Source organism: Cibotium barometz, chromosome 7 (genome assembly GCF_041138505.1).
Source record: "Cibotium barometz isolate CiBa-2024 chromosome 7, ASM4113850v1, whole genome shotgun sequence".
Classification (NCBI taxonomy): Eukaryota; Viridiplantae; Streptophyta; class Polypodiopsida; order Cyatheales; family Cibotiaceae; genus Cibotium; species Cibotium barometz.
The window spans coordinates 48,650,808-48,675,672 of NC_141052.1; the positions used below are offsets into that span (position 1 = coordinate 48,650,808).

General features: G+C 41.9%; 1 protein-coding gene across 1 annotated transcript; it reads left to right on the forward strand.

Moving 5' to 3' along the window:
• Nucleotides 1–3,970: 3,970 nt before the first annotated feature.
• Nucleotides 3,971–5,090, forward strand: LOC147637120 (uncharacterized). The gene is made up of 2 exons (XM_086801006.1): nucleotides 3,971–4,420; nucleotides 4,992–5,090. The coding sequence occupies exons 1-2, from the start codon at nucleotides 3,971–3,973 to the stop codon at nucleotides 5,088–5,090; spliced, it is 549 nt and encodes a 182-aa protein (XP_086657132.1).
• Nucleotides 5,091–24,865: the final 19,775 nt, after the last annotated feature.

Here is a 24,865-nt window from a genome sequence, read left to right on the forward strand (position 1 = left end):
GAAAGAATTGCACCAATGGCCTACATACCATATTGTTGAGGTCTCTTTCTCTTTGTCATACCATGGTGTCTTTGAACAAGGAGGCATAGTCTTATATGGCTAGAACCTATTCTAGATACCTAGAGGGATTTTACTACTGTTCGTGTGGGTCTTGTTCCTACAAGACTCATATCTCTCATATTCTTAGGTTTCTATTTCTACAGGTAGAGTCACCAAGTAGTATCGTTGTATTGGGGTAGTGAACTCTCTGCCGCATGGGTGCAGGTTGGGAGCACTTCTGAGCAACCCTTTAGCAACAATAGTGGCAGTAGGGGTGGCAGTCGTGGTTGTGGACCGTGGAGGCCAGGCCATAGATTGCGACCAAAAATTTATCTTTTCTGCACAGAGGAAGGACATTGGCACCAAGATTGCCCAGAAGCATAGGAGTATGATCGGAAGAAAGCTGAGAAACAGGCAAAAGTTGCAGGAAAGCAACCGACGGTGGCTATGGTTAAAATTTATTCAATGTAGGAGACTGTGGATCCGGAGGTGCACGTGGTCACGCATTCTGGTCACAAATTGAAGCCCCCCCACCAGCAGGCGCACAGTGCAACCACTTCTGGACTGGCCCACACAGGAAGCTGTTTACCCAGCAAGTTACTTCCTGGGTGGACAAGCAAACCCTGGAATGCGTTCCAGTGCCCAGCCCAAGTAAAGTGCCGTTTCAAGATGCTATGACCCTCATGGATGACATACATCTGTCGGGACAGCCTCTGCCACAAGCCTAGAAGGATCTTCCGGAACAACCGTCCCAACAGCCCTGTTCGGACGAGAGTGAAGGATGGGATGGATTGCTCCATGCTCCTCTACAAATCAAATTGGGTTAGCTTCTTAAATTGGTTCCGAATTTTCCTAAAGCACTGCTTCCGGTTGGAGAAGATGGACAAGGCAATCACACCGACTGTGGCGTTATCCATGCAAGCAGCACATCTGGAGCCCGTGGTAGCAGTTCTTGTGGCTGATATAAGAATTCCTGAAATTTTTGTAGGCTTTCGAGGCCTCACGATTGATCAAGTGCTGATCGATGATGGAGCTGGTGTCAATATTGCAACGGAGCCCACACCTGTAAGCACATGGGTTGGCAAGCATGGGATCCTACACCATTTCTGGTACGCATGGCTGATCAGAGGAGAGTCTGACCCTTGGGCATCTTGAAGGGCATGGTGATTGAGGTGGCCGACATATCCTTCATCATGTCCTTTGTAGTGCTGAGCATGGAGGATTCTGCTATGAGGAGTACAATTTGTTGCTGGGTCATCCTTGGTTGCGCCAGCAGGCAAAGGTCTGGCATAATTGGGAGCATAATCTAATGACCATCCACAGGGGTGGCAGGAAGGTTAAATTCACTTTGAGGGAACGCCGTCAACTAAGCAATTCAGTTTGGCCTGTCATTGCGGAAATAGTGAATATGGCAGATGGCTTGGATGAAGATGAAGAGGAAAAATTCTTGTGGGAAAATGAGGATTTAATTCCATTCTGCTCAGTGGATGTGGCATGTATTGCTGCGGAATACCTCAGGCCTGCACCTGCGGTGTGTTTAGTCACCTTGGACAAGGGGAAACTCTTTGGGGAAAATTTACTGAGTACTGATGAGTATGCACCTGTAGATAACATGAAAGACATTCTGGAAAAGGAGCGCGCTTTTGAGGTGCAAATGAGCCGCATTACCCGTGTCAAAGAAGATGTCTTGGAGACCATTTTCTTAGGAGACGATAAGGAGACTAAGCCACTAAAAATTAGTACCTTGCTGGAACCCACATTCAAAACTGATCTGGTGGAACTTCTGCAGGAATTCCAGGATGTGTTTTCCTGGGATTATGCTGACATGAAAGGTCTGGACCCAAAGTTTTACCAACACTGCATTTACCTGAAGCCATATGCGATACACTCCAGGCAGTAGTAGCGTTATCGCATAAACCTGCGTGTAGCCAAGCAAGTCATCAAGGAAGAGCTGGATCGCTTGCTGAGGGTGGGATTCATAGCACCTATCAAAAACCCGGATTGGATTTTTCCTATAGTCATTGTCCCGAAGAAAAACAAAAAATTACGCATCTGTGTGGATTACAGAAAGCTTAATGCGGCCACAATCCCGGACCCTTTTCCCTTGCCCTACATGGATTCCATTCTGGATGATGTTGCAGGGCATGAAATGTACTCGTTTCTGGATGGCTTCAACGGCTACAATCAAATTTGGATAACACTAGAGGATCAAGCCAAAACCGCATTCATCACCGCATGGGGGGTGTTTGTGTGCACAGTAATGTTGTTCGGATTGCGTAGTGCACCTTCCACCTTCTAGCGTGCGACATGTATGAGATCTTTGGGCCCTTTCTCACCGATTGAATGGGCGTTTTTTTGGATGATTTGAGTGTCTTTGGCACTTACCCGTTGCATTTGGGGCACTTGTGGCTCTGTTTTCAGTGCTGTCAGTAGGAGTGTCCTTCAGTCTTAATCCGCTCAAGTGTGTTTTTGTGGTGCAAAGTGGCAAACTGCTGGGTCACATCATTTCCCAAGACGGTATTGCAGTAAATCCCAACAAAGTGGTGGCTATTATGCAAGCACCTGCACCTGTGGATCCTAAAGGCTGTTATGCAATTTTTGGGCCAAATTCGGTGGCATGGTCATCATTTGCGATTTTTGGCGCATTTGGCAATTCCTTTAAATGCAGCAGCTCATTTTGACCACAAGGATTTTTGATGGTCTGAAGACTGTGATTTGGCTTACCGCGCCGGCTCAAGATTCAACTTTCTCAAGCACCAGTGTGATGATTCCTCCTGATTGGGGGGTGGATTTTCATGTATTTGTGGATGCGTCGGATGTTGCAATTGGCAGTGTTTTGATGCAGGAGCAGACTGCGGGATGGTTTCGCCCAATTTATTATGCCAGTCGGCCGGTTGTCTTCTGTTAAAAAGAATTATTCCGTTACAGAGCGAGAAGGCCTTGGAATGGTGTACTCTGTGCGGAAGTTTCGGCACTATCTTCTGGGCCGATGATTTTTCTTTCATGTGGATCATTCTGCTCTTCTTTACTTGGTGCCGCAACAAAATTTAATAGGCAGATTGGCTCGATGAGTTCTATTGTTACAAGAATTTGATTTTGAAGTCATCCATCGCCCTGGTGCTCAGCATGTGGTGGCAGATTATCTTTCTTGATTGGATTCGGGAGAGCCAGCAGTCGGCATAGATGATGAATTTCCGAATGCTTCACTATTTACGGTCTAGCCAAATGCAGGGGGTACACTCTAAAGAGGGAGAAGCAACTCTCCCGAGCATCCCATGGACCTGGTATTAAGAAATGTTTTCTTTTATCTTTAGTGGTGAGATGCCTGCTCATTTAACCAGGGAATAGTGGCGGCGTCTTGCTTTGCGGAGCCGCTCATTTGAAGTCTGTGTGGGGAAACTTTATTATCGCAATGTTGTAGATGCACTATTGCAGTGTATCATCCTGCCCCATGAGCAGGAGACAGTGTTGTGGGAAGCCCATTACTGTAGAGTTACTAGTGGGCATTTTTCAAGGAAAATCACAGCAAGGAAGGTGATACAAAGTGGATTATGGTGGCCGTCTGTTCATGCGGATGCACATCAGTTTGTGAGGCAATGCAATAATTGTCAGTGCATGGGACAACCGTCCCAGCGGGATCGAATGCCTCTCCATCAGATTCTTCCTTTGGAACCATTTCAGAAATGGGGTCTGGATTTTATAGGCCCAATCAAACCCGTAGAGCGACTCTAACCAGGAGCAGGTATATTCTTACTGCCACCACACGGATTACTGTACGAAGTGGGTAGAAGCATGGGCTTTGTGGGATAATACGACTTTCTCTATGTGGTGGCAAAGTGTCTCTTTAAGGATGTTTTTTACCAGGTTTGGCTATCCAGTGGAGTTGGTCAGTGATCGGGGCGGTCATTTTATTAATAAAGTCATCAAATGAATGACGGGGTTTTACTTTGTACTGCATCGCAAATCGTCCCCATATTACCCTCAGGCCAATGGGCAGACTGAATCTTCCAATAAGCAGATAATCCGCATTCTGACTAAAGTGGTCAGCCTTCATCGGACAAATTGGGATGTGAAGCTTCCGGCCGCACTCTGGGCTTATCGCACAGCGTTTAAAGTCGCAACTGCGTTGACACCATTCAAACTTGCTTTTGGCATGGAGGCCATCACACCGGTTGAATTTGTGGTTCCCAGTTTGTGCCTTGCGGTTGCAGACAGATTGCTGCCAGGAGATTCATTGACATACAGACTGGATGTCATCCAGGAATTAGATGAAGAGAGGATGAAAAGCTTTTATTGGGTGCAAGAAATTCAAAGTCGCAGAAAGTGGCAAGTGGATCAGCATTTGAAGAAGAAACTTTTCCAAAGAGGGCAATTGGTGGTGGTATTTTCTTTGCGCATGTTCAAGAAACCCGCAAAACTAAAAGTGCGATGGATTGGGCCATTTTGGATATATGCTTCTTGTGGTCCCACTTCTCATTTCCTCGCAAATCTTCATGGGGAAGTCCTTTCTTCTCTGGTCAATGGGTTTCGGATGCGGCATTATTTTTCGGCGGTTCCTCTTCAATGCCCTTTTTCGGTTTCTAAGAAGAATACACTTTCTCTCATGATGATTTCAGTCACTCCAAATCAAGGGTGGCTTTCGTCATTTTATTTTTCTTTGTTTTTTTGAGGTGTCATACAGTCATGCATCGAAAAGCGGTCGTTGTTTTGCATGCAACAACTCCCTCTTTTTTGTGGGACGGCATTCTATCCTCTCTCTCATTTTTCTGTCTCCCTTCTATTTTTCCTTCTTGCGCTCTTTTCTTCTGAAGCAGCCATGACAGCCTCTCTTGCTCAGTTCTTGTCGCCCGGTAACGACAATTGTCCACCTCGAGCGGCCTGCTACTATTGATGCATGGCTCACAAATAAGCGCATCCGCGTTTACTCCAATTTCCATTGGGAGCATGTGCAGGTACATCCACAGTCCTTGCCCTTGTTACGGCAATTAGCTGTTGGAGATGTGGTGTACATACAGGATGCAACAGTGGTGCTCATCGTGGAATACATTTAGCAGAAGCTGCACTTGGGAGCTATTGCTCTGCTAGCAAAACGGTGGCAGTTCTTGTAGTCGAGATGGAGGTAGAATTTGGTCCCAAAATCAGTGGGGGGAGTATAAACTTTCTGGATGCACTGATTTGGCAGCAAAGGAATGCTACAGATGGTTTTTACAAGCCATTTGGCTCCAAGAAAAGACTTACACAATGTCAGTGAAGGTGAAACAGTTGATCAAAACCTCTGAGTTTGGACCTGTTTCTTGGGCTCGCATTTTAAAAGACCGAATTAGATTTGCGGTCAGAGGGTGTGTTCTCAGGAGTAGAAAGGGCAGGTAGTCTCTAAGGTGGGGCAGATACTGTAGATTTTGTTCCCTATGCCCGCCAATTTTATGGTTTCTCTTCGGCCTGCCTGCCATTTTTTGGCACCATTCTCTACAAGTGCTTCAGTAACTATCATTGTTTCTGATGGCGTGCCTGTTTTGCAAGTAGCAGTTCTAGAGACCGAAAGCGCTCCCATGAAGAAGTTGTCAGTGATCCTGAACGAGTTAATGGCACTGTTTCCGTAAGTGTCACTATGGCTGTGCGCCCTACGGTTGTGCCAGTGGGTACTCCTGTGCGGCTGTGTCACTGCGGCTGTGCCAGTGGGTACTCCTGCGCGCCCTATAGTCGCAATGTCAACACAGGGGGTTTTTGCTCTGCATAGGTGGTGCCAATAGATTCAGGAGCGGTCTCACTGGTAAGCACGACACCAATAGTTGCGCCAAATACTACCCTTCCAGTACTCAGGCCTGCGGGGATTGAGCAGCTCATAGCGCTCGCGGTTTCAATTTCTGGGGTGGGGACCACAGGGGCCATAGTCTTAACTAATGCGGTAGTTACCATGATTCTCCCTTTCCCTTGGGAAAGAAACCCTGCAGTATGAGGTTCAGCCAGCACACCTGGATAGTGTTGTGTGGTTACTTTAGTGTACTGCAGACTTTTGTCGCAATGTTCCTCAAGCTAATGCCCAAGCTACTTGCATAACTGCTCTGGAAGCACAGGTGGCGCGGCTTCAGTCTCAAAATGATAATTTGTTGCATGAAGCTAATAGGATTCTAGGTCTTCAGAATAGAATTTTGGCTCTAGAGCAGAGGTTGCAGGTAGCTAAAAGCAGTGAGGAGGCAACAAGAGACAATCATGAAGTATTTTGTAGAGCTGTTTAATGAAGAACTAGCTAGACACCGCACTAATGAGGCCTTAGCTAATTATTTGTAGCAGCATCAGGGGGATGTCCTGATTAATATGGAGGATTTAGAGTCCTTAGCTTTAACACTCAGTTTTGAAGTTGCTCATCTGTGGGAAGAGCAAATTGCCCTGTGGAAGGCCAGTATTTCACAACAGCCATTAATGGGAGTATCACAATTTTCAAACGTTAGAATTGTTTTTGTGCCCATTGCACAAAATGATCGGGGTAAGGCTCGTATGAAAGAAGGTTCTGGTTCACAGCGTGTTCTTCCGAGTGCTACTTTGTCAGATGTAGATATTGCCGGGCTTGTCCGGGAATGTGACGATGCAGTCCATTCTTTGGCATAGCAAACTGCTAAAAGGCGCAGAGCTTCTTCATTGGTGAATAGGTAGAAGGAACAAATTTAGTGCCTCTGTTTCTGGCTGGAACAGATGGGACATTCCTTTGCCCTAGCACTACCCGCTCAACCACCGTATTGGATTGAAGCTGATTCATATCTTAGCCGGCATAATGAGCGCCATGTGCCTTTTGCTCAGCTTCAAGCTCCTCCTACTGAAAGGGTAATTCTCAGGGAACCTACACCCAAAGAATGAAGGGCCGACCGGAATAATTATGTGCAACAATGGATTCCTCACACGCAGTGGCCTACAACACGGCCAGTAGTGACAGAAAGATACACGGATCTGGTTTGGGAAATTGATGAATTGCATAGAGCCAGAGTTCCACAATCTACGAGAGAGCATAATGCGATTGCTGCGGATGATGCAGCTGTTTCTGGTTTTGCAAGAGAATAAGTTGGATGATGAAGCTTAAAGGGGATGCAAATGCGGTTGGATGGATAAGGCACTTGACTTCTATCAAGGGCAACTTTTTTACCATTTTTTTGGGTTTGCGCAAGTCCACCATGCATGCCAAGTGTTGCGGCATTAACCGCACACCGCAACCGCATTCTTGTAACTGCATTGGGTAAATCGTAATGCACAATAGTCAGTTAGGGATTCCAGGGGATGTCATAGGTAGATGTATCTATTCGAATCATAGGACACTATTCCTATATATGGATGTAACTGTATGCACGAATCAATCAATCAAAATCTGCTGTCATGTTCTATGCAAATTTTTCATACGTCTTAAATTTGTCATGCTGTTATCTTAATCTTTTTATCATTTTTTGTAAGGTAAGTATGCTGTGTAAGAAGGTAACCAGTCCCATAATCGCTTACTGTCTGTGCAAGAAGTAAAATGCGATCACACTTGGCGACCACGATGTACGCGAATGCGCACGCGTTCTCAAAGGCCTCCTGAGCTGGTGGTCCCGGCAACTGGGCAGCCGAGCCATTGCCTATTTGATGAAGCTCGTCATGGCTCGACGAGTAGCCCGCCTCTTTCCCCAGCCGGGGGTGGGAGCCCGGGTTGCGGAGACGGAGCCATTCCTGTCCTCCTATTTGCACTCCAAAGGCGGGTGGGTGCCTTTTGCACCCCAAACCTCTCCTCAGACGGCTACGCAACGGCTGTTTCCTTCACCACCAGTGGTTACACACCCGCCACTTGTAGTGATAGCCGCGCCAGCCAACAACATCAAGTATTCTAAGTTTTGGGGGAAACAAGGAGAGAAGATCCGGATGCACATGTGTGGCAGTTTGACAGCTCTTATGGCCTGAATGTGCCTCCTCCCCTTGATCCTTTGCATAAGAAATCAGTTTTCGAGTCTACCCTCAGCGACGGCAAAGCATCCAGATGGCTGGCAGAGTACCTCGTCGGGCATAAATTCGGAAGATGGACAAGGCGATTAGGATTCTTTTTGGTGCTCGTTGGGCTCCCTAGCCTAATCGAGCCAAATCTAGTCCTTTATTAGGAATCTTTTTGGAGTAGGTTGGGCTTTCCGTTAACCATAAAGGCTTTGGATGGTACATCCCTATCTTGTAGTTTGGGTGGATGGCTTCTACTTTGTAGATTATGTACTACATTTACCACCTCGTGGGTGACACTCATCAAAGATGTAGTGTCTAGACAGGAAGAGATAGTGGTAAGCCTCTTTCTCTTGAAATCAGTCATAAATTGGTCAACGAACGATAAATCATCTAGGCTTTCTAAGGGTATGCATATCTCAGATGCAAATACTTGGTTTTGGCAACGTAGTCTTGCATGGTCTCACCTTCCTCTTGCTTGAGGTTGTAAACATTAAGGGAAATTTAGACTCAAATTTACACATTCTCTCTCTATAAAAATGGTCTCATGGTAAATTTTTTACAAATCAACTCAGAAGTGAGTGGAGTTTGGACATTTGGAATCTATTCTTTGAGACCTTTCCAATTATATATAGCATGATGGCACATCATCACCAAATTTGGGGACTTCTTGAATATGGAAAATTGCCCATCATGCTATATATCATTGGAAAGGTCTCAAAGAGTAGATTCTAAATTCCAAACTCTGCTCACTTCTGAGTTGATTTGCAAAAAAAACATTACCATGAGTCCATTTTTGTAGAGAGAGAATGTGTACAAATCCTTAAAAGGCCCAATTTGAGTCCAAATTTTTCCTAATGTTTGAGCTATGGGGCTCCATTTAGCAATGAAAGTGTTATATGCACATTATGTGTGCATATACTAGGAGACTAACCCTCATTAGGCTTGTGAGCATGGGAGCATGGGAACAAGCTCTAGTGGAGCATGGGTTAGGACTAACCTTAAGGGTTAAGGTTCAGATCAGGCATCCAAGGGTCACACATGGAAAATGGAGAGTAAAGAGTCACTTGAGGGCCCTCCTATATAATAGGGGCATGGAGCACACTCGAGGGAGGCTAAGGCTATGTTATCTTGAGGCTAGGTTATGATATGATGTTCTCTTGTATAGAGGATTATGTCTACTCACCTACCATTTCACACTATAGCTACATGCTACTAGATTAGAGTTATACCTCTTGATGGTATGGGACATCAAGGTAAAGGTATGATGTACTTCATTATAATCCATGTGTGTATCCCTTGGGCTCGGGAGTGGTCGGGTGGATGAGTTTATGCCTGATTTATGCATGTTTATGTGCATAACAATTATCTAGAGAGATCTTAGGATTTTAATAGTGGTATCAGAGCAATCTCTAGTTAATTGTTGCTATTTTTTCTTTCTTATTGCAATTTTGGTATTTTTTGAAGTAAAGTTTAATATTTATAAAAAAAATATTATTTTATTGATTTGTTTTGATGATTTTGCACGTGGATCATCAATATGGCAGTTGGAATGTGTGTTTCTTCTATTCAATGGACGAATCGACGTTGCGGGGAAATTCCGTGAGTTTAATGCTATTTTTTTCTATTTTTTGTGGTTTAAAATAAGCATTAATGGAAACTTTTACCAAAATACCACATATTTCATTGCAAACATTTTTGGTAGAATGGATTCCCTAAATCTTTATAATTTTTTAAGAATTTTTTAGAAAATTATAGAGCATTTTTATAGTTAAAAATGTATTTTTAATGCATTTGTGTGGGTTTTCCACAAAACGCAGATATTCTTTTGATTTTCTACCAAATTTCTGCTAAAATGTAGAGTGGGGTAGTCAATTGATGCATGGAATGCTCTCCAATGTACGCGGGATCCTCTTCGCCTCTCAATTCTGAATTTTCCTTCTTTTCTTCTCTTGGGCGTGTGAATGCCTCTTATTAGGCACAAATGGATCAAATTTTAATCATAATTAAACTTTAATTATAATTAAGAGAAAATTATTCAATATTTAATTCCCTTCTCTGTTAACAGAGAAGTTCTCTGTTAACAGAGAAGGAGGGTTGGAGAGAGAAGTTGATTGGGTGAGGAAGGAGAGAGTGCAGTGGAGAGAAGAGAGTCTTCTCTCTCTCAAGTGAATTCGCGCACATCGGAGGGGGGGGGGTGGGGTTTCGCGATGTAGCTGGCGGGCGAAAAAAAACCCCTAGCCATGAAATCATTTTTGTTTTAACTAAGATTAAGCTTAAAAAGTTTTTATTATTTCAAAAAAATGGGTTTTTTTTTTAATTCCAAAAAAAACTTTTCAAAGCTTGGAAAAAAACTGGAAAAAAGAGGAGAAAATATGAAATTTGGGAGAATAATTCTCTAGATATTTCTGAAAATTATTTTCTTGAAAACTCGGCTTTCCGCATTGAAAGATCCCTGCCCCCTCTGCGCAACGAATTCAAGGGTGCTAGCAACAGAAGTAGCACTTCTTGTGCAGGGCCTCTCACTAAGGATATCTGGACAAGAGACTAATCCCTTGGTTTATTTCAAAACCGAACACGAAAAAACTTCCCTTGCCCAGAAAGCAAGAGCGATTTCTCTAGGATATTTTTATTCTAACGTAGTCAAGAGCCTTAACTAGCCAAACTGATCCGACCGAACCAATAAGTCACATGGTCAGATCAAGGAAAATACTTGCACTTGGATCATAGAGACCAACACTTTTTTCCTCATCGAGAGGCCCAGACGTTGATTCTTTTCCATAGAACAAAGACTATCCAAGATTTACTTCCGTACCATAATAGAATTGAGTCTCATTTTAGGGATCCATCAGTCCAGCCTAACCCATCCAGTCCCATGGGTTAGCCAACCGCCCAACCACTGTAGTGATAGGATCCATTTAGGAATTTGGTAATGTTTTGTCCCCGGTACCAGGGAGGAAAAGAGTTCCCAGGCCCCCTAGCCGACGCTTCAAGCAAACTTCAAGATAGTCATACCGCTTACACACCCAATATGAAATTGCCTGTTTCACAGATTCAGCTATCTTTAAAACAATATTTTAATGAAACCATAGTATCACTGATCATAATCCTCCAAAATATCCAGTTGAATTCTAATTTCCAATCATTCCTTCATTGATGTACCTATGGCATCATTGGCAACCAGAACGCTCACCACCTGTTCACTCTCAGGGGCCTTTTCAATAGTTCCTAGCTCATAGTACCCGAAAATATATTCACTTATAAAAATCCAAATGGACTCTCCATTGAAGATCAGCAAGATCAACCAACAGATCCATATAAAAGAGCCATAAATTCATCCCTTGAGGACCAGCAAGGACAATCAACCAGATCCATGCCTAAGTTCAGAAAACAACTCTAACTCCTTGTTCCATTTTCTTTCTCGATGCATGTGTGGGTATCTTTGGCGACCCAGAGCCCGAGTACCGTATGGTCAGCACCCTCTAGGCTCCTTCGTAGGTCACCTAGCACTTCACTCATAGGCTGCTTCCTTGGTCCCTCATCCACCGTACCGGAAGCTCACCATTTAAATCGAACCGAGGCTAGTTAAGACCTCGGTCGAACCTTGCTACGCGAGATGCTACGCGAGACGTCTTGCATTGACTCTCCGTCAGCTGTTACAACTTTATCACACTTAGGTCTCCACAACCTCATTCACAAGATGGTCAAAATGCTTCCCCAACATTCTTGACATAAAACAGTCATTTAAAAATAGGTCATAAATACAGTTTCTAACAAACTCTCATCTTTCCACATTGTTCCACATCATTTCTCGTTATTCCACATTCTTCTACATCAATTCACATTGCTTAATCCACATCCAATCATATGTATTCCCATCGTCCTTCATCCATTCTCGTCTAGTCACATCATATTACATCTCATCCATTCACATCATATTACATCCATCCATTCACATTGTTCCACATCATTTCTCATTATTCCACATTCTTCTACATCAAGTCACATTGCTTAATCCACATCCAATCATATGTATTCCCATCGTCCTTCAGTCACATCATATTACATCTCATCCATTCACATCTACCCATATCCATATCACATCCATTCACATTGCATCTCATCCATTCACATATATCCCAATTCACATCACATCACATCACATCACATGTCACATCACATCTCATCCATTCACATCTATCTCGATTCACATCTCATTCATTCACATCTATCTCGATTCACATCACATCCATTTCACATCACATCTCATCCATTCACATGACATCTCATCCATTCACATCTATCCATATCCATATCACATTACATCACATCCATTCACATTGCATCTCATCCATTCACATCTGTCCCGATTCACATCACATCCATTCCACATCATATCACATCCATTCACATCACATCTCATCCATTCACATCTATTTATATCACATCACATGTCATCCATTCACATCTCATCGCATCCATTCACATCCATCTCATTCATTACATCCACATCACATCACATACATCCCATCCACATTACATCACGTCCACATCTCATTCTCATCCATTTACATCACATCACTTCCTTTCACATATCATCACATCTCAATCTCATCTCATCACATTCACATCCACATCCATTTATATCCCATTGACATTTCTTCACATCCACATCCATTTACATCACATCACATCCCATCCACATCTCGTCACAATGAACGATGGGATTCTCAGGAGAAATTAGGAATTTTCTAGAAGTTATTTTTAGAAACCTTGAAAATTGATATTTTTAAAATATCAATGATATTTTGGCAAATCTAATTGCTCAAAATTTTCTAGAAAAATATAGGTTTGGTGGAATTCAAAATTATAGTATTTTGAGGCCCTATAAAATTAGAAAACATTATGAAAAAATCATGATAATTCTTTTTCTCGATTGTACCTCGTATTAGTAGTTATTTCGGTTTGGAATAATTCTAAACTGATGTTCATAATTTTTTACCGTTGGTTAGCCATTTTTTGGACCTGTTTCTTTTTTTTTTAATGATGGCTAGAATCTGCGTTCAAAGTGTGTCTTGCCTTTGACACTTATCCATGATAATTTATTTTGCACTTGTTTAAGTGTGGTCTATGCTTAATTTCTTGAGCCTAAGACAAATTCTATCATGGGTTAGTTGATCTGTTTGTTTTGGTGGATTTTATTGGATGTTTTCCAAGTTTATATGGACTCATTAGGTTCCGCCTAGATCTAGATCACTTGTGTCTAGGGGTTTTTTACTGAGTGCTACACACATGTGTTTCACTTGCTTACTTTGGAGTTTTGTTTGAATGACACCACATTCATATACTCTAGATTGATGAGTTGGCCACCAAATTTAATGCTTCTTTTGGCATGATTAATGTCCATTAGATGGTATACATTGATTTTTATGATCAACTATGGTTTTCATGGATTTGAGGAGCTATATTCCACCTGATGGTTTACGGATGTACATATGTGATCGAGACGTTGATGACTCTCTATGTTGATATGGGTAACTCGGGACGCTAATAATTCCATGTGCAGATGTGGGTACATCGGGCCGCCGATGGATACCTGGTTCTTACTGTTATAATGCCATGTTTTCTTACTTTATTTCAAATGGTTTACTATGAGGAAACTACTTCAAATATGAATTCATTTGATCATTCACAGTCTGATGGGCAAATAGAGTGTGTGAATCAGACTGTAGAGGATATGCTTTGTGCATATAACTCTGGAAAATCATCAAATTGGGAAAAGTATCTTCCTATATGATGGAATTTGCTTATAACAATTCTAAACATACGGCTATTGGTTTTAATCCGTTCATGCTTATGTATGGGTATCTACCCAGGGCACCTATTAATGTCAGTCTTAAGGACATCGAGCTTGATGTATCGAGGGATTTCTTGCGTGATATGCAGGAAAGATAAGAAAATAGAGGATTCGACTTGGGAGTCGGTTGAGATTGTTCAGCACAGTTATCCTTCTTTTCATTGCAAGAGTGCAATTTTTTGAGAGAGGGGAAGTATGTTATATGCACATTATGTGTGCATATACTAACTCACATTAGGCTTGTGAGCATGGGAGCATGGGAACAAGCTCTAGTGGAGTATGGTTTAGGACTAACCTTAAGGGTTAAGGTTAGGGTGAGGCATCCAAGGGTCACACATGGAAAATGGAGAGTCAAGAGTCACTTGAGGGCCCTCCTATATAATAAGGGCATGGGGCACACTCGAGGGAGGCGAAGGCTATGTTATCTTGAGGCTAGGTTATGATATGATGTTATCTTGTATAGAGGATTATATCTACTCACCTACCATTTCACACTATAGCTACATGCTAGTGGATTGGAGTTATACCTCTTGATGGTATGTGACATCAAGGTAAAGCATTAGGGAAAATTTGGACTCAAAAAGGGGCCTTGTAAGAGATCCCTTGGGATGGTGATGTGGACAAAGCAAGCCAATAAACCCACATATAATATTGGATGGTACATGCGTCATTTTTGAGTTCGTTATTCCATTAACTGACATGTAGGGTGTTTTTTAATTCAAAACAATGCCTCTTAAGTATAGTTTTTTATTCCCACTATGGTGCCTTATTTTATTGAAAAAAGACACCACTCTCTTTCTTCATTACACTTTTGAATGTAACGAAGCCAACTTTGCTAACCAAACTTGAACCGAACTTCGTCCCTGCAACCCATCATCTTGCATTGTCTCCCTCATTGTCTTCCCGACTCCACAACCACAACCACTCCAAATCCGAATTGTTTTGAGCAGGAGGTTTTTGATTTTCTCTTCTTCTCAAGGCGGCAAGTTTTGAAAAAGGATGGAAAAGTATTTGTTCTTCATGCGCCATACCTGCTTGTGCATGAATAACAATCGGCCCATTTCTTACCTTTTTCAAGTGAGGGTTGTGCTTACAAGTACTCTGTACATTTTGGTTCATCCAAGATACCAACAAGTTTGTTTGATGGACAAGGAGGTATTATTTAGTGATGTTGTCTTTTGGTTTTAATGAAGCAATCTTCTTCACGGGAGATAAGTGTAATATCTTTGGTTTTTTTTTGTTAAAGTGTGAGTTCATGATGCTTTTTGGTGTTGTTAAAGCACAGAACAATGCAATGGAACCTGTGAAGCAAAAGAAGAAAAAGGTGGACATCCACTTCCAAGTAGAACCCGATTATGCTCCCTGCTGTAAGAGAAATTGGTCTAGGCCAGCATGCGAAGCCCACATTACTGAGCTTTGAAATGAAGGAAAGAAAAATATGGACCTATGGTTGGATGGTAGTATTTACCCACCAGATCCAACCTCCTCTCAATCTCCATCATTCTTTGGGTTGACAAGTTTCTTCAAGTTTGTGTGTGAGGGTGAAAATGGATTGCTTGGATATTGCAAAAGACTGTTTGGCCAATGTCAAAGTATCTTTGAAAGACATTTGAGTGATAGAGATGCCAGAATAAAAATGCTTGAAGGTGCGAATTTTTACTTGGCATCGATCACAACAGCTTTGCAAGCTTCAAACGAGGACAAAGCAAAAGTTTGTTCTAGGTTACAAAAAGAGTTTGATCATTTGCAGCAGACTATTTGTAAGATGCAGGACACTATTAAGGAGAAGAATGAAATTTTGGTAGTTCGAGAAATCAACAATTTCACATTGGAGAGTGAGAATGCACACCTTCAAAAACAACTTGAAAAGTTCAACAGAAAATTGCAATATTTGAAAGACACGCCATTGGGTGCTCGATTACGCAAGAGACAGATCAAACCATTGGAAGAACTCAATGTTGGAGGTGGCCAATGGAAGCGTCGTGTAAAAGCTTGCAGGTATTGGGATCTATAATTTCTTTGAGCTTAAATTTCTTTGAGCACTCACTTCTCATTTTCATCTTTAGTTCCTTTTTTGGAGATGGGGGATTGGGTGTGGGGGTGGTATAGTTAGATGAATGATGGACTGAAATAGCTATCGTTGTTGCTTCTGGATGGTCACAGATGTTGTGGGTCCAAAAGAGCAAGGTTCTGATATATTTGGCAAAGTTCTGACAAAAGACATCGTGGAGTCAGCAATACAGCATCCTAAGTTTGCAAGACTTCGATCAGACATAGCAAAGCAATCCTTGCAGGAGGTGAGTGAAGCATTCACGCCTGCAGATGCACAAGGTATATGTGACATGACTGGTATAAGCACAAAGTCTTACAGGATGTTGTTTAACAAAGTTAAAGAGGGTTTCAATTGTAAGCTTGGAAAAAAAACAGTAATTCCCATTCCAAAACCATTTCACGTGAACAAAGCTCGAAATATTCTCAACTTGGGAATGGTCGAACTTGTTGGAGAGCCTTGTCACGTGTCTAGTACATTGACAGTGACTAAAAAGAACGAGGAACAGAAAATCATAGAGCTTACAGAGTTCAACAATTTCATCATGGATGTTCAGAAATTACAAATGGCTATGGTGAAATTTTATGACATCAGTGTAGATGAGTGCAATGGAAGGCTGAAATTTGTTTTAAAACTTGATGAGAGTGAGGTGATCAAAGGACAGAAGCTGGAAAGGGTTAGCATTACTTTAATGAATAGAGCTTTGGATGCAAGTATCAGTGTACAATCCGAAAATGAGAAGCACTTCAGTGTACAATCCGAAAATGAGATTTGGTGGCTGGCTTCATTTGAGGTGACGTGCTATCCATTTTTAAAAAAAGAATATTATGTTGCTATCCTCTTGTTATGATGTTGTAGACAATCTAACTGTTGTTGTTAACAGGTTCCAACAGAGACCCATGAAATTTTAAAGTGGTACTTCAACCAGACTGAGCTTCCTTCCACTATCCAGCAGCAGCGAATGGCGAAAAGCTTCATGTAGAAGGATATGGTGAATATGAGGTTGAATGGCACCTGGCTACAGATCTTAAAACCTTGAAATGCATGTTTGGTATTTCCCAAGGAGCAATGGCCAAGTATCCTTGCCTGTATTGCATGACCGAACGAGGTGTCTCCAAAGGAGGAAAAGAGAGAGAATGGAAATGCCTAAATGCAATCAGTAATAGGCGTGAAGCCCCAAATTGTGATGCTCCAGGAGTGGATCCTAATTGGGATCCAATTCTTCCTATCCCTTTGATCAGAGTTCATATTTATGTTTTGCATGCGCTGGTTAGAATAATTAAGAAACTAGTCTACATGTACATAGAATTTTCATGGAATATGAAACCAGCAGTAGAGAGTGAAAGAACTATTAAAAAAATAGAGCAAGTGCTTTCAGATGCAGGTTTACATTGTGGTCAAGTGAAGATTGAGAAGGACTTGAGAAGATCAGGGAAGACCGAAAATGTTCCTAGCAAACCATGTTTTGGAGGTGCAAAAGCTAGAAAGTTCTTATCTAATCATACCCAGAGAGGTCATCTGGGTACAGATTTTGAGGTGTGGAGGAAACTTCATGCAGTTGTACCTGATCGAGGCTCTTCAGGACAAGCAAGGGTGGCAAAGGCCAAAGCGTGGTTGGCACTTGATCGCCTAGCACCTTTGTTGCAAAAGCAAGGTTTGAAGATGGGGATGTTGAGAAATTTGAGGCAGTTGTGTGACAGAGTTCTACACTAGCTATGAAAAGGCATGGGGTGCGACAAACTTGACACAATACATGGTTATTGCTGAAATTTGAGCATAATGATGAGCTATGGTGGTGGATCAAACACTAGAATCAACATAATTAACAAAGTGATTAGCAAGTGATTAAGACGTAATTAGTGAATAATTAGCACATAGATTAATGTAGGCATGGATACTCAAAAACCAGCAAATTCTCATTAGGGCTATGCCTCAATTTATAGAGTTTACATCAAGCATGAGATCCCACTGATTTCTCCATGATTCACTCCCAGAATATCTCCACCTCTTCTCTTTTCCCTGATTATCTCCCAGAATGTCTCCACACTCCTAAATTCCCTCATGCTACCCATTATTCTCTCCCAGTAGATTCTTCTCACCTTTTCACAGGTTCTTTCACAATTACATCTCCTCTTTTATAGCCTCTATCCAAGAGCTTGTTCCCACACACACCCTATTCACTTGTATATTTCAACACCTCCCCTCAAGTGAATAATCCTAGCACACCTGGACCCTGTATCAAGTTTCCCTCTTACTTGATAGCCCGCGACCAGTGCCTCAAGTCCCTAAACTCCATAGTCCTTGACACTCTCTCTCTCAATGTGTCCAAGGCTACTATAAGTGCCCGCGACCTTGACTAAAGTGCTCACACATACATCTACCACTTGGCCTACATCATCGGTGGCTCAGAGGTGGTTTTACTTTATTGGGGCAGGTTACATTGGGTTGTGGGGTCTCTCTTTCTCTCTCTCTCAAAAAAGATGATCCGACTCCACTTCTCTTGGAGCCTCCATGAAGTTTGCCGATGTCGTTCCTTCTTCACTGGGTTTGCTGTAGCAGTCTCTCGCCATGTGTCCTGGCTTTCCACATTTGTGGCAAGTGAAGGTCCTCCCTCCTACTCTGCCTCTTCCTCGTCCTCGTCCTCGAGAGAATCCTCCTCAGGTGAAGAATGCTTTTTCCTCTCCTGCTGTTAAGTCGAGCTCTTTCTTCTCTTTGCCTCTGCTCTCTTGCTCCAGTAGAGCTGCTTCTATCTCATGTATCTTCAATTCAGGTACATTCTTTAGTGTTGCTACAATGTTTTCATAATCTCCTTTGTCCACACTCTTCAAAAGTACAGCTAATGCTTCATTATCTTCTACCTTTTTGCCAATAGGCTGCCAGCTGTTGCTTAATGCTTTTATATTTGTTCAAGTGTTTGATTAAAGGTTCACTTTCCTTCATGTCCAATTTGTAAAATTGCATTAATAGATTTATCTTGGAATTTTTTGCTTGTGTACCAAATAATTTATTGAGTTCATTCCATGCATCTTTTGCCCACTGTATCCCTGTGATATGATGAATGATTTCATCATTTAAACTGAGTGCAATAAGTCCCAATGCTTTTTCATTCCTACTCTTCCACTCATTTTTCCCTCTCTCTGGGCATTCATCTCTCCCTTCAACTAATCCCCACAGATTTTTCCTCATCAGCAAATACATGGTTTTTGTCTGCCATGTATAAAACTGTTCCCCATTAAATTTGGCTATTTCCTGTGCTGAATTCATGGTGATGTGAAGGGGGTCTTACCTCTTGATCCAAATTCAAGATTCAAGGGCAGTGTCTACCCTTTTACAATTCAATCTGGTGTTTAATAGATGATTACAACAATTTTATCAGCATAAAATCACCAGAAATTACATTAAATTAAGGGTAACCAATTTGTACGGGATGGTTGGAGTATCAAACCAACTCCGATTTGCAATCTGAAGCTTTAGGGATCTGTATCAGATACCTAATGGTTAATTTGAACCCTCAATTGCACCAAAATACAGTGATTAGCATTGATTAATCACTGATTAGCAAATTAATGCTCTGGTTTGTGTGCAAAAAACAGAGTATGCGGGGAGCCCAGATCTGGTGCCTTCCACTTCAAATGAGCTCAAATGCTTTCAAAGGAATTAATAGCAATGAGTCTAGTAGAGGATTAAGCCAAGAAACATAAGATTTGACCAAATAATGAAAGCTTAATCTCTGTTTTACCAAAGTCACCTACAGATTTGATGAAGAGCTTTGATCTCAATGTAGACTTGATGAAATTGATTTCTGTCTTCACCAGCTTGTAGAGCATGCTTGATTACACCTTGGGCTAGGAGGAATTGAATCAATTTGAACTGATGAAGTGTAGATCTGCAATTTACTCAGAAAAATCAGCGCTGGCCAAATCGTCGATTTCTCCTCAACGCCTTCGCGGTTTGCAGCGCCGTTTTGATGTGCTTGTAGCCAAAGGAGTTAGCTATGATATGCTAGAAGCTTGTGCCCTAATTGTGAGTGTGCCAGGTGCTAGAGATCCTCCCACTGGCTGGGGGTGAAGGGGAAGGTGAAAAACTCACTAAAAATTGATTTTTTTGCTAATTATCTACTAATCCTAATTAATTAACTAATGGGCTCATAAATCTAATTGATTCTAGGCATGGCTCTGATACCATGTTGAAATTTGAGCATAATGATGAGCTATGGTGGATCAAACACTAGAATCAACATAATTAACAAAGTGATTAGCAAGTGATTAAGACGTAATTAGTGAATAATTAGCACATAGATTAATGTAGGCATGGATACTCAAAAACCAGCAAATTCTCATTAGGGCTATGCCTCAATTTATAGAGTTTACATCAAGCATGAGATCCCACTGATTTCTCCATGATTCACTCCCAGAATATCTCCACCTCTTGCCTGATTCTCTCCACCTCTTCTCTTTTCCCTGATTATCTCCCAGAATATCTCCACACTCCTAAATTCCCTCATGCTACCCATTATTCTCTCCCAGTAGATTCTTCTCACCTTTTCACAGGTTCTTTCACAATTACATCTCCTCTTTTACAGCCTCTATCATCCAAGAGCTTGTTCCCACACACACCCTATTCACTTGTATATTTCAACAGTTATTACTTGAAAACCTACAGCTTTGAGTTTTTTTTGTTGTTCAAAAAATATTGTACGATACTAAATGTCTTGTTGTTGTTGAGCATTTGTAGCACATTTTGCATGCACATGGAACCTTTTTTGCGGAAGAGTTTGGAAGCCTTGGGATTTGGTCTACCCAAGGCATGGAAAGATCTCATTGGCAAGCACATTGTGCTGCCTATCAAAGGGCCACTCAACATGGAGGAGGAATGAAGAAAAGTAATCCCATGAAGCAACTATGTCAGTGGTGGTATAGGTGGATTCAAGTGAGGGCTCGTGTGAAGATCAAACAGTCTGAATCAGCTGTGTCATGTGCAATAAGAAAGGTTCAGGTTGAACGGAGACGTTCAATATATGTCTCCTCACAGGGAAAGCAGAATCATGCTGAATGGCTAAGACAATGACAAAGATAGGGCAGAGTGTGGAAGAAAATTGATCATTGAAATACATATTATAAAACAATGATGTAACTGTGAAAGATTTTAAAAGAACAAGAGCTTTCATCTATGTCCCATATACATGTTTTCAATATATATACATTTCATAGTTTTCAATGGTAAGTAAGAAGAGTATTGAGAAATATGAAGAAACTTCTTAGCAACTGGAACAATCTAAATCTGTTAATCTGGAGCAGAGACTTCCCCCAGCCGAGCCTTTTTTGATGAAGTTTCTGCATCATCTTCTTCATCCTCTATCAATGGCACAACAGGGACCTTTGGCCTTGCTGTTCTAAGAAGATGCTTCTTCCCGCAATCACTCAACAGATTAGGATCTGTGATTCCACATGCCAACCCGTAAGCAGCATATGTTAAATAATATTTACATCTCAACGAATATACTCCAGGTCCCTCTCCAAAGATTCGAACAGCTGCTTGCCGCTCCAGAAGTATTGCCTTGTTTGCATTTAGCCGTAAGTGATAGCCACCTAAATACCTGGATAGAGTCTTTATCGCCATCAGAGGAAAACTTGCATTGTCCTTGGAGAAGCTAGCGTGAAATATCACAATTTGAGGGAATTTTAGGCGATGTATATATGTTCCTAGTGTCGAATCGTGGCCCAATCCCGCCATACGCTTGCCTGAAGCACGTTTGAGGAATGTGTCTTCAGATATTTCCAAGTGAAAAAATAAAGGAGCATTAGCCAGAAACAACATCACCAAACATTTCAGGACAAAGTTGATAAAGCCAAATCCACAACAAAAAAAAAACTAACCTCTTGGTTCTCATCTGCTTCAAGCAAGGCGTCTTGCCATAAATTAGTGCTCGAACTAGGAACGGTTTTCGATGACTTATTTGGCACATCCCTAAACCCTCCCATGTTGGTAATATTCAGTCTTTCCCTTGCTTCTTGTAGCTCTTCCTCTGTGGCATCTTTTCCTTCATATTTAAGGGCATCAGCATAGATCATCTTTAGTGTTGCTGCACAGCAGATAGGAACTTGGTGTCTTTCACATGGTTATCCACTAGTAAGTACTTCTCTATCCCATCATCATCTATAAAATTGCCATCGACCTCCAGATTTTGGGCTATGAAAGCTATGCAATGGTCCTCCCTTAAGTTAAATACATGTTGTATGTCTGTCAGCAATATATACTCTGAATCTCCTACTTGGTAGAAGGGGAGTAATGGCGTTGGAATGGGGGAGGAGTCATTTGATTCAATCACAAGCTGTCCTATATCACTGTTTTGTTCTCTAACTACCTCAATATCAACCGCCGAACTGAGCTTCCTCTCTTCTTCAACATTGAACTCCTCAATCACATGAGGAGTGTCCTCCTCTTCAGCAACATCCTCAACGGTGGGACTAGCCTGACGAGAAATCGTGTCTTCACTTTCATTTGTTGCATGCGGCTCTGTACATTCTTCATCTGTTAATTGCACATTCATGTGCAAGAAGCATAAGAAGGCATAAGAGCATTCCATCAAGCGGCATTTTCTTTTGTGAAAAGGGCATAGCAAAGCTCTCTTCTTATCACATGGTACCTTGTGCCAATCCCTGTTTAACCTCTGCTTCTTCTCCGGCGACACCTTGAGATTAAAATGAATGTGATTTTTCCCATCAATCATCATTGGTTCTTCATTTGTGAGCTTGTCAAACTCTTGCTTTGCCTCTTCAAAGTATCCATGATGGCTAGAAAATGTATCCTCCAGAGAAAAATCGCAATTGAACATCAACGAAATTGCAGGGTGCAAATCATGATGTCGACATTTGTAGAGGAAGTCATACAACAGAGTCGCAGGTGTTTCTTTAATCTCTTCGTCCACATCAAACTCGACTTGAACTTGCGCCATGGCTGAATTCAAGGGTGTAGATAAGACATGGAAAATATTAGTTCAAGCAATGAATCAAGAGACAGTCCATCTTAAACAACAAATCTCTGTGTGGTGTGAATGGATTCAACATAACGCGAGAGGAGATGCCAGAGGAATCCAGGTGTTCCTCCTCGCGTTGTAGTGAATCTATTTTCCCTAACGCAAATAAAATTGCAGCTTAGTCAAGGACCTCTTCTCGCGTTATGGTGAATCGATTCACCATAATGCGAGGAGGAATATTGTGCTTCCTATGGGACCTTCGCTCGCGTTATGGTGAATTGATTCACCGCAACATGATAACTTTATCATCCTTTGGCAAGGCCTCTTACGTTATGGTGAATTACAAATAAAGATAGTTCTCAAGTACCCATACTGAGAGAGGAGGTGTCAAACGAATTAAAATACTCTTCTTCGCAGTCAATTCACCATAAGGCGAGGAGTCATAGGTTTTCAATTCACCTTAACGCGATGAAAAGACAAAGCAAGGAGTTCTCCACGAATGAAACCAAAAGAACAAAATAACAAAAGAAGAAAGAAGCACAAAAGAGATAAAAATACCGAGAAAACGAATTGTATACAAACGTCGCAGGAGATGGAGATGAAGAAGGTTGGAGGTTTGTCTTTGACGTTGGATACAGGAGGATGAAGGAGGATGATTGATGAAGGAGGGTTGGAGGAGATAGTCAGTCGTTGATGGAGATGATTGATGAAGGAGGGTTGGAGGAGATAGTCAGTCGTTGATGGAGATGGCCGTTGGTGGTGAGATAAATGAGAATACGAACTCCAAGAGAGGTAATAAATGAGATGAGTATCCTAGAAAATCCGTTTTTAATGCAATGCGACACGTCAGCGCCGCGTTTTCACCCGTCATTCCATGAATGCCACGTGGTGGCAGCCCGTCGTGTACCTAGCACGTGTACAAGCTATAAAGTTCAATCAAAGCCTTTTTTAATGCTATGCGACACGTCAGCTCCGCCTAGTCACCCTGGCAGCCCGCCAGCACGTGTGTTTGCTCTAAAGACTAATCAAAGCCGTTAATCACGCCACCTTTTCATCCTCTTATCGATTTTGCCTTGTCCGTCCTCCTGCTTGCCTCCAGGTGACTTCTGACTACTGCCACAGTACTGAACCGATATTCCACCTCCTGCACGACAGTCTCCATCCATTCTCACGCAAGAAATGTAAGTTTTTGTATATTACTTGATTGTTTTGTAAGTTTCTTGTATATTGCTTGTTTGTTTTGTTTTTTCTTTGACTGTTTGCCCTGTGCCATTGTTTTTTCTTCGACTGTTTCCCTTCTGCCATGGTGATTCGATTCACTTTAAAGCACACGACAAGCCATTAGAATCTCAATACGCTCCATGTCTTATGGTGAATCGAATCACCATGGCAGAAGGCAAACGTAAGAGATTCGCGATAATCCTCCTCCCGTTGTAGTAAATCAATTCACTATAACGCGAGGAGGATTGTTTTGCTTTGACTGGCCCTTAGCGTTATGGTGAATCGATTCACCATAACGTAGGACCAAAGGGCAAGGATTCACGATAATTCACCTCTTATTGGTGTCAATTAATTCACCTCCTACACGACAGTCTCCATCCATTCCCACTCATAGAATGTGATGAAAGTGTATTACTTGATTGTTTTGTGAGTTTCTTGTATAATCCTTGATTGTTTTGTTTTTCCTTCGACTATTTGCCCTCTGTCATGGTGATTCGATTCACTGTAAAGCAGACGACGAGTCATTAGAATCTCAATACTGCTCTATGTGTTATAGTGAATTGAATCACCAAAATGCAAGATGGAATGGTAAGAGATTCGGGAGAATCCTCCTCCCGTTGTAGTAAATCGATTCACTATAACGCGAGGAGGATTGTTTTGCTTTGACTGGCTCTTAGTCTCGCGTTATGGTGAATCAAATCACTATAACGCAAGATCAAAGCTCAAAGGATGCACGATAATCCGCCTCTTATTGGTGTGAATTAATTCACCATAA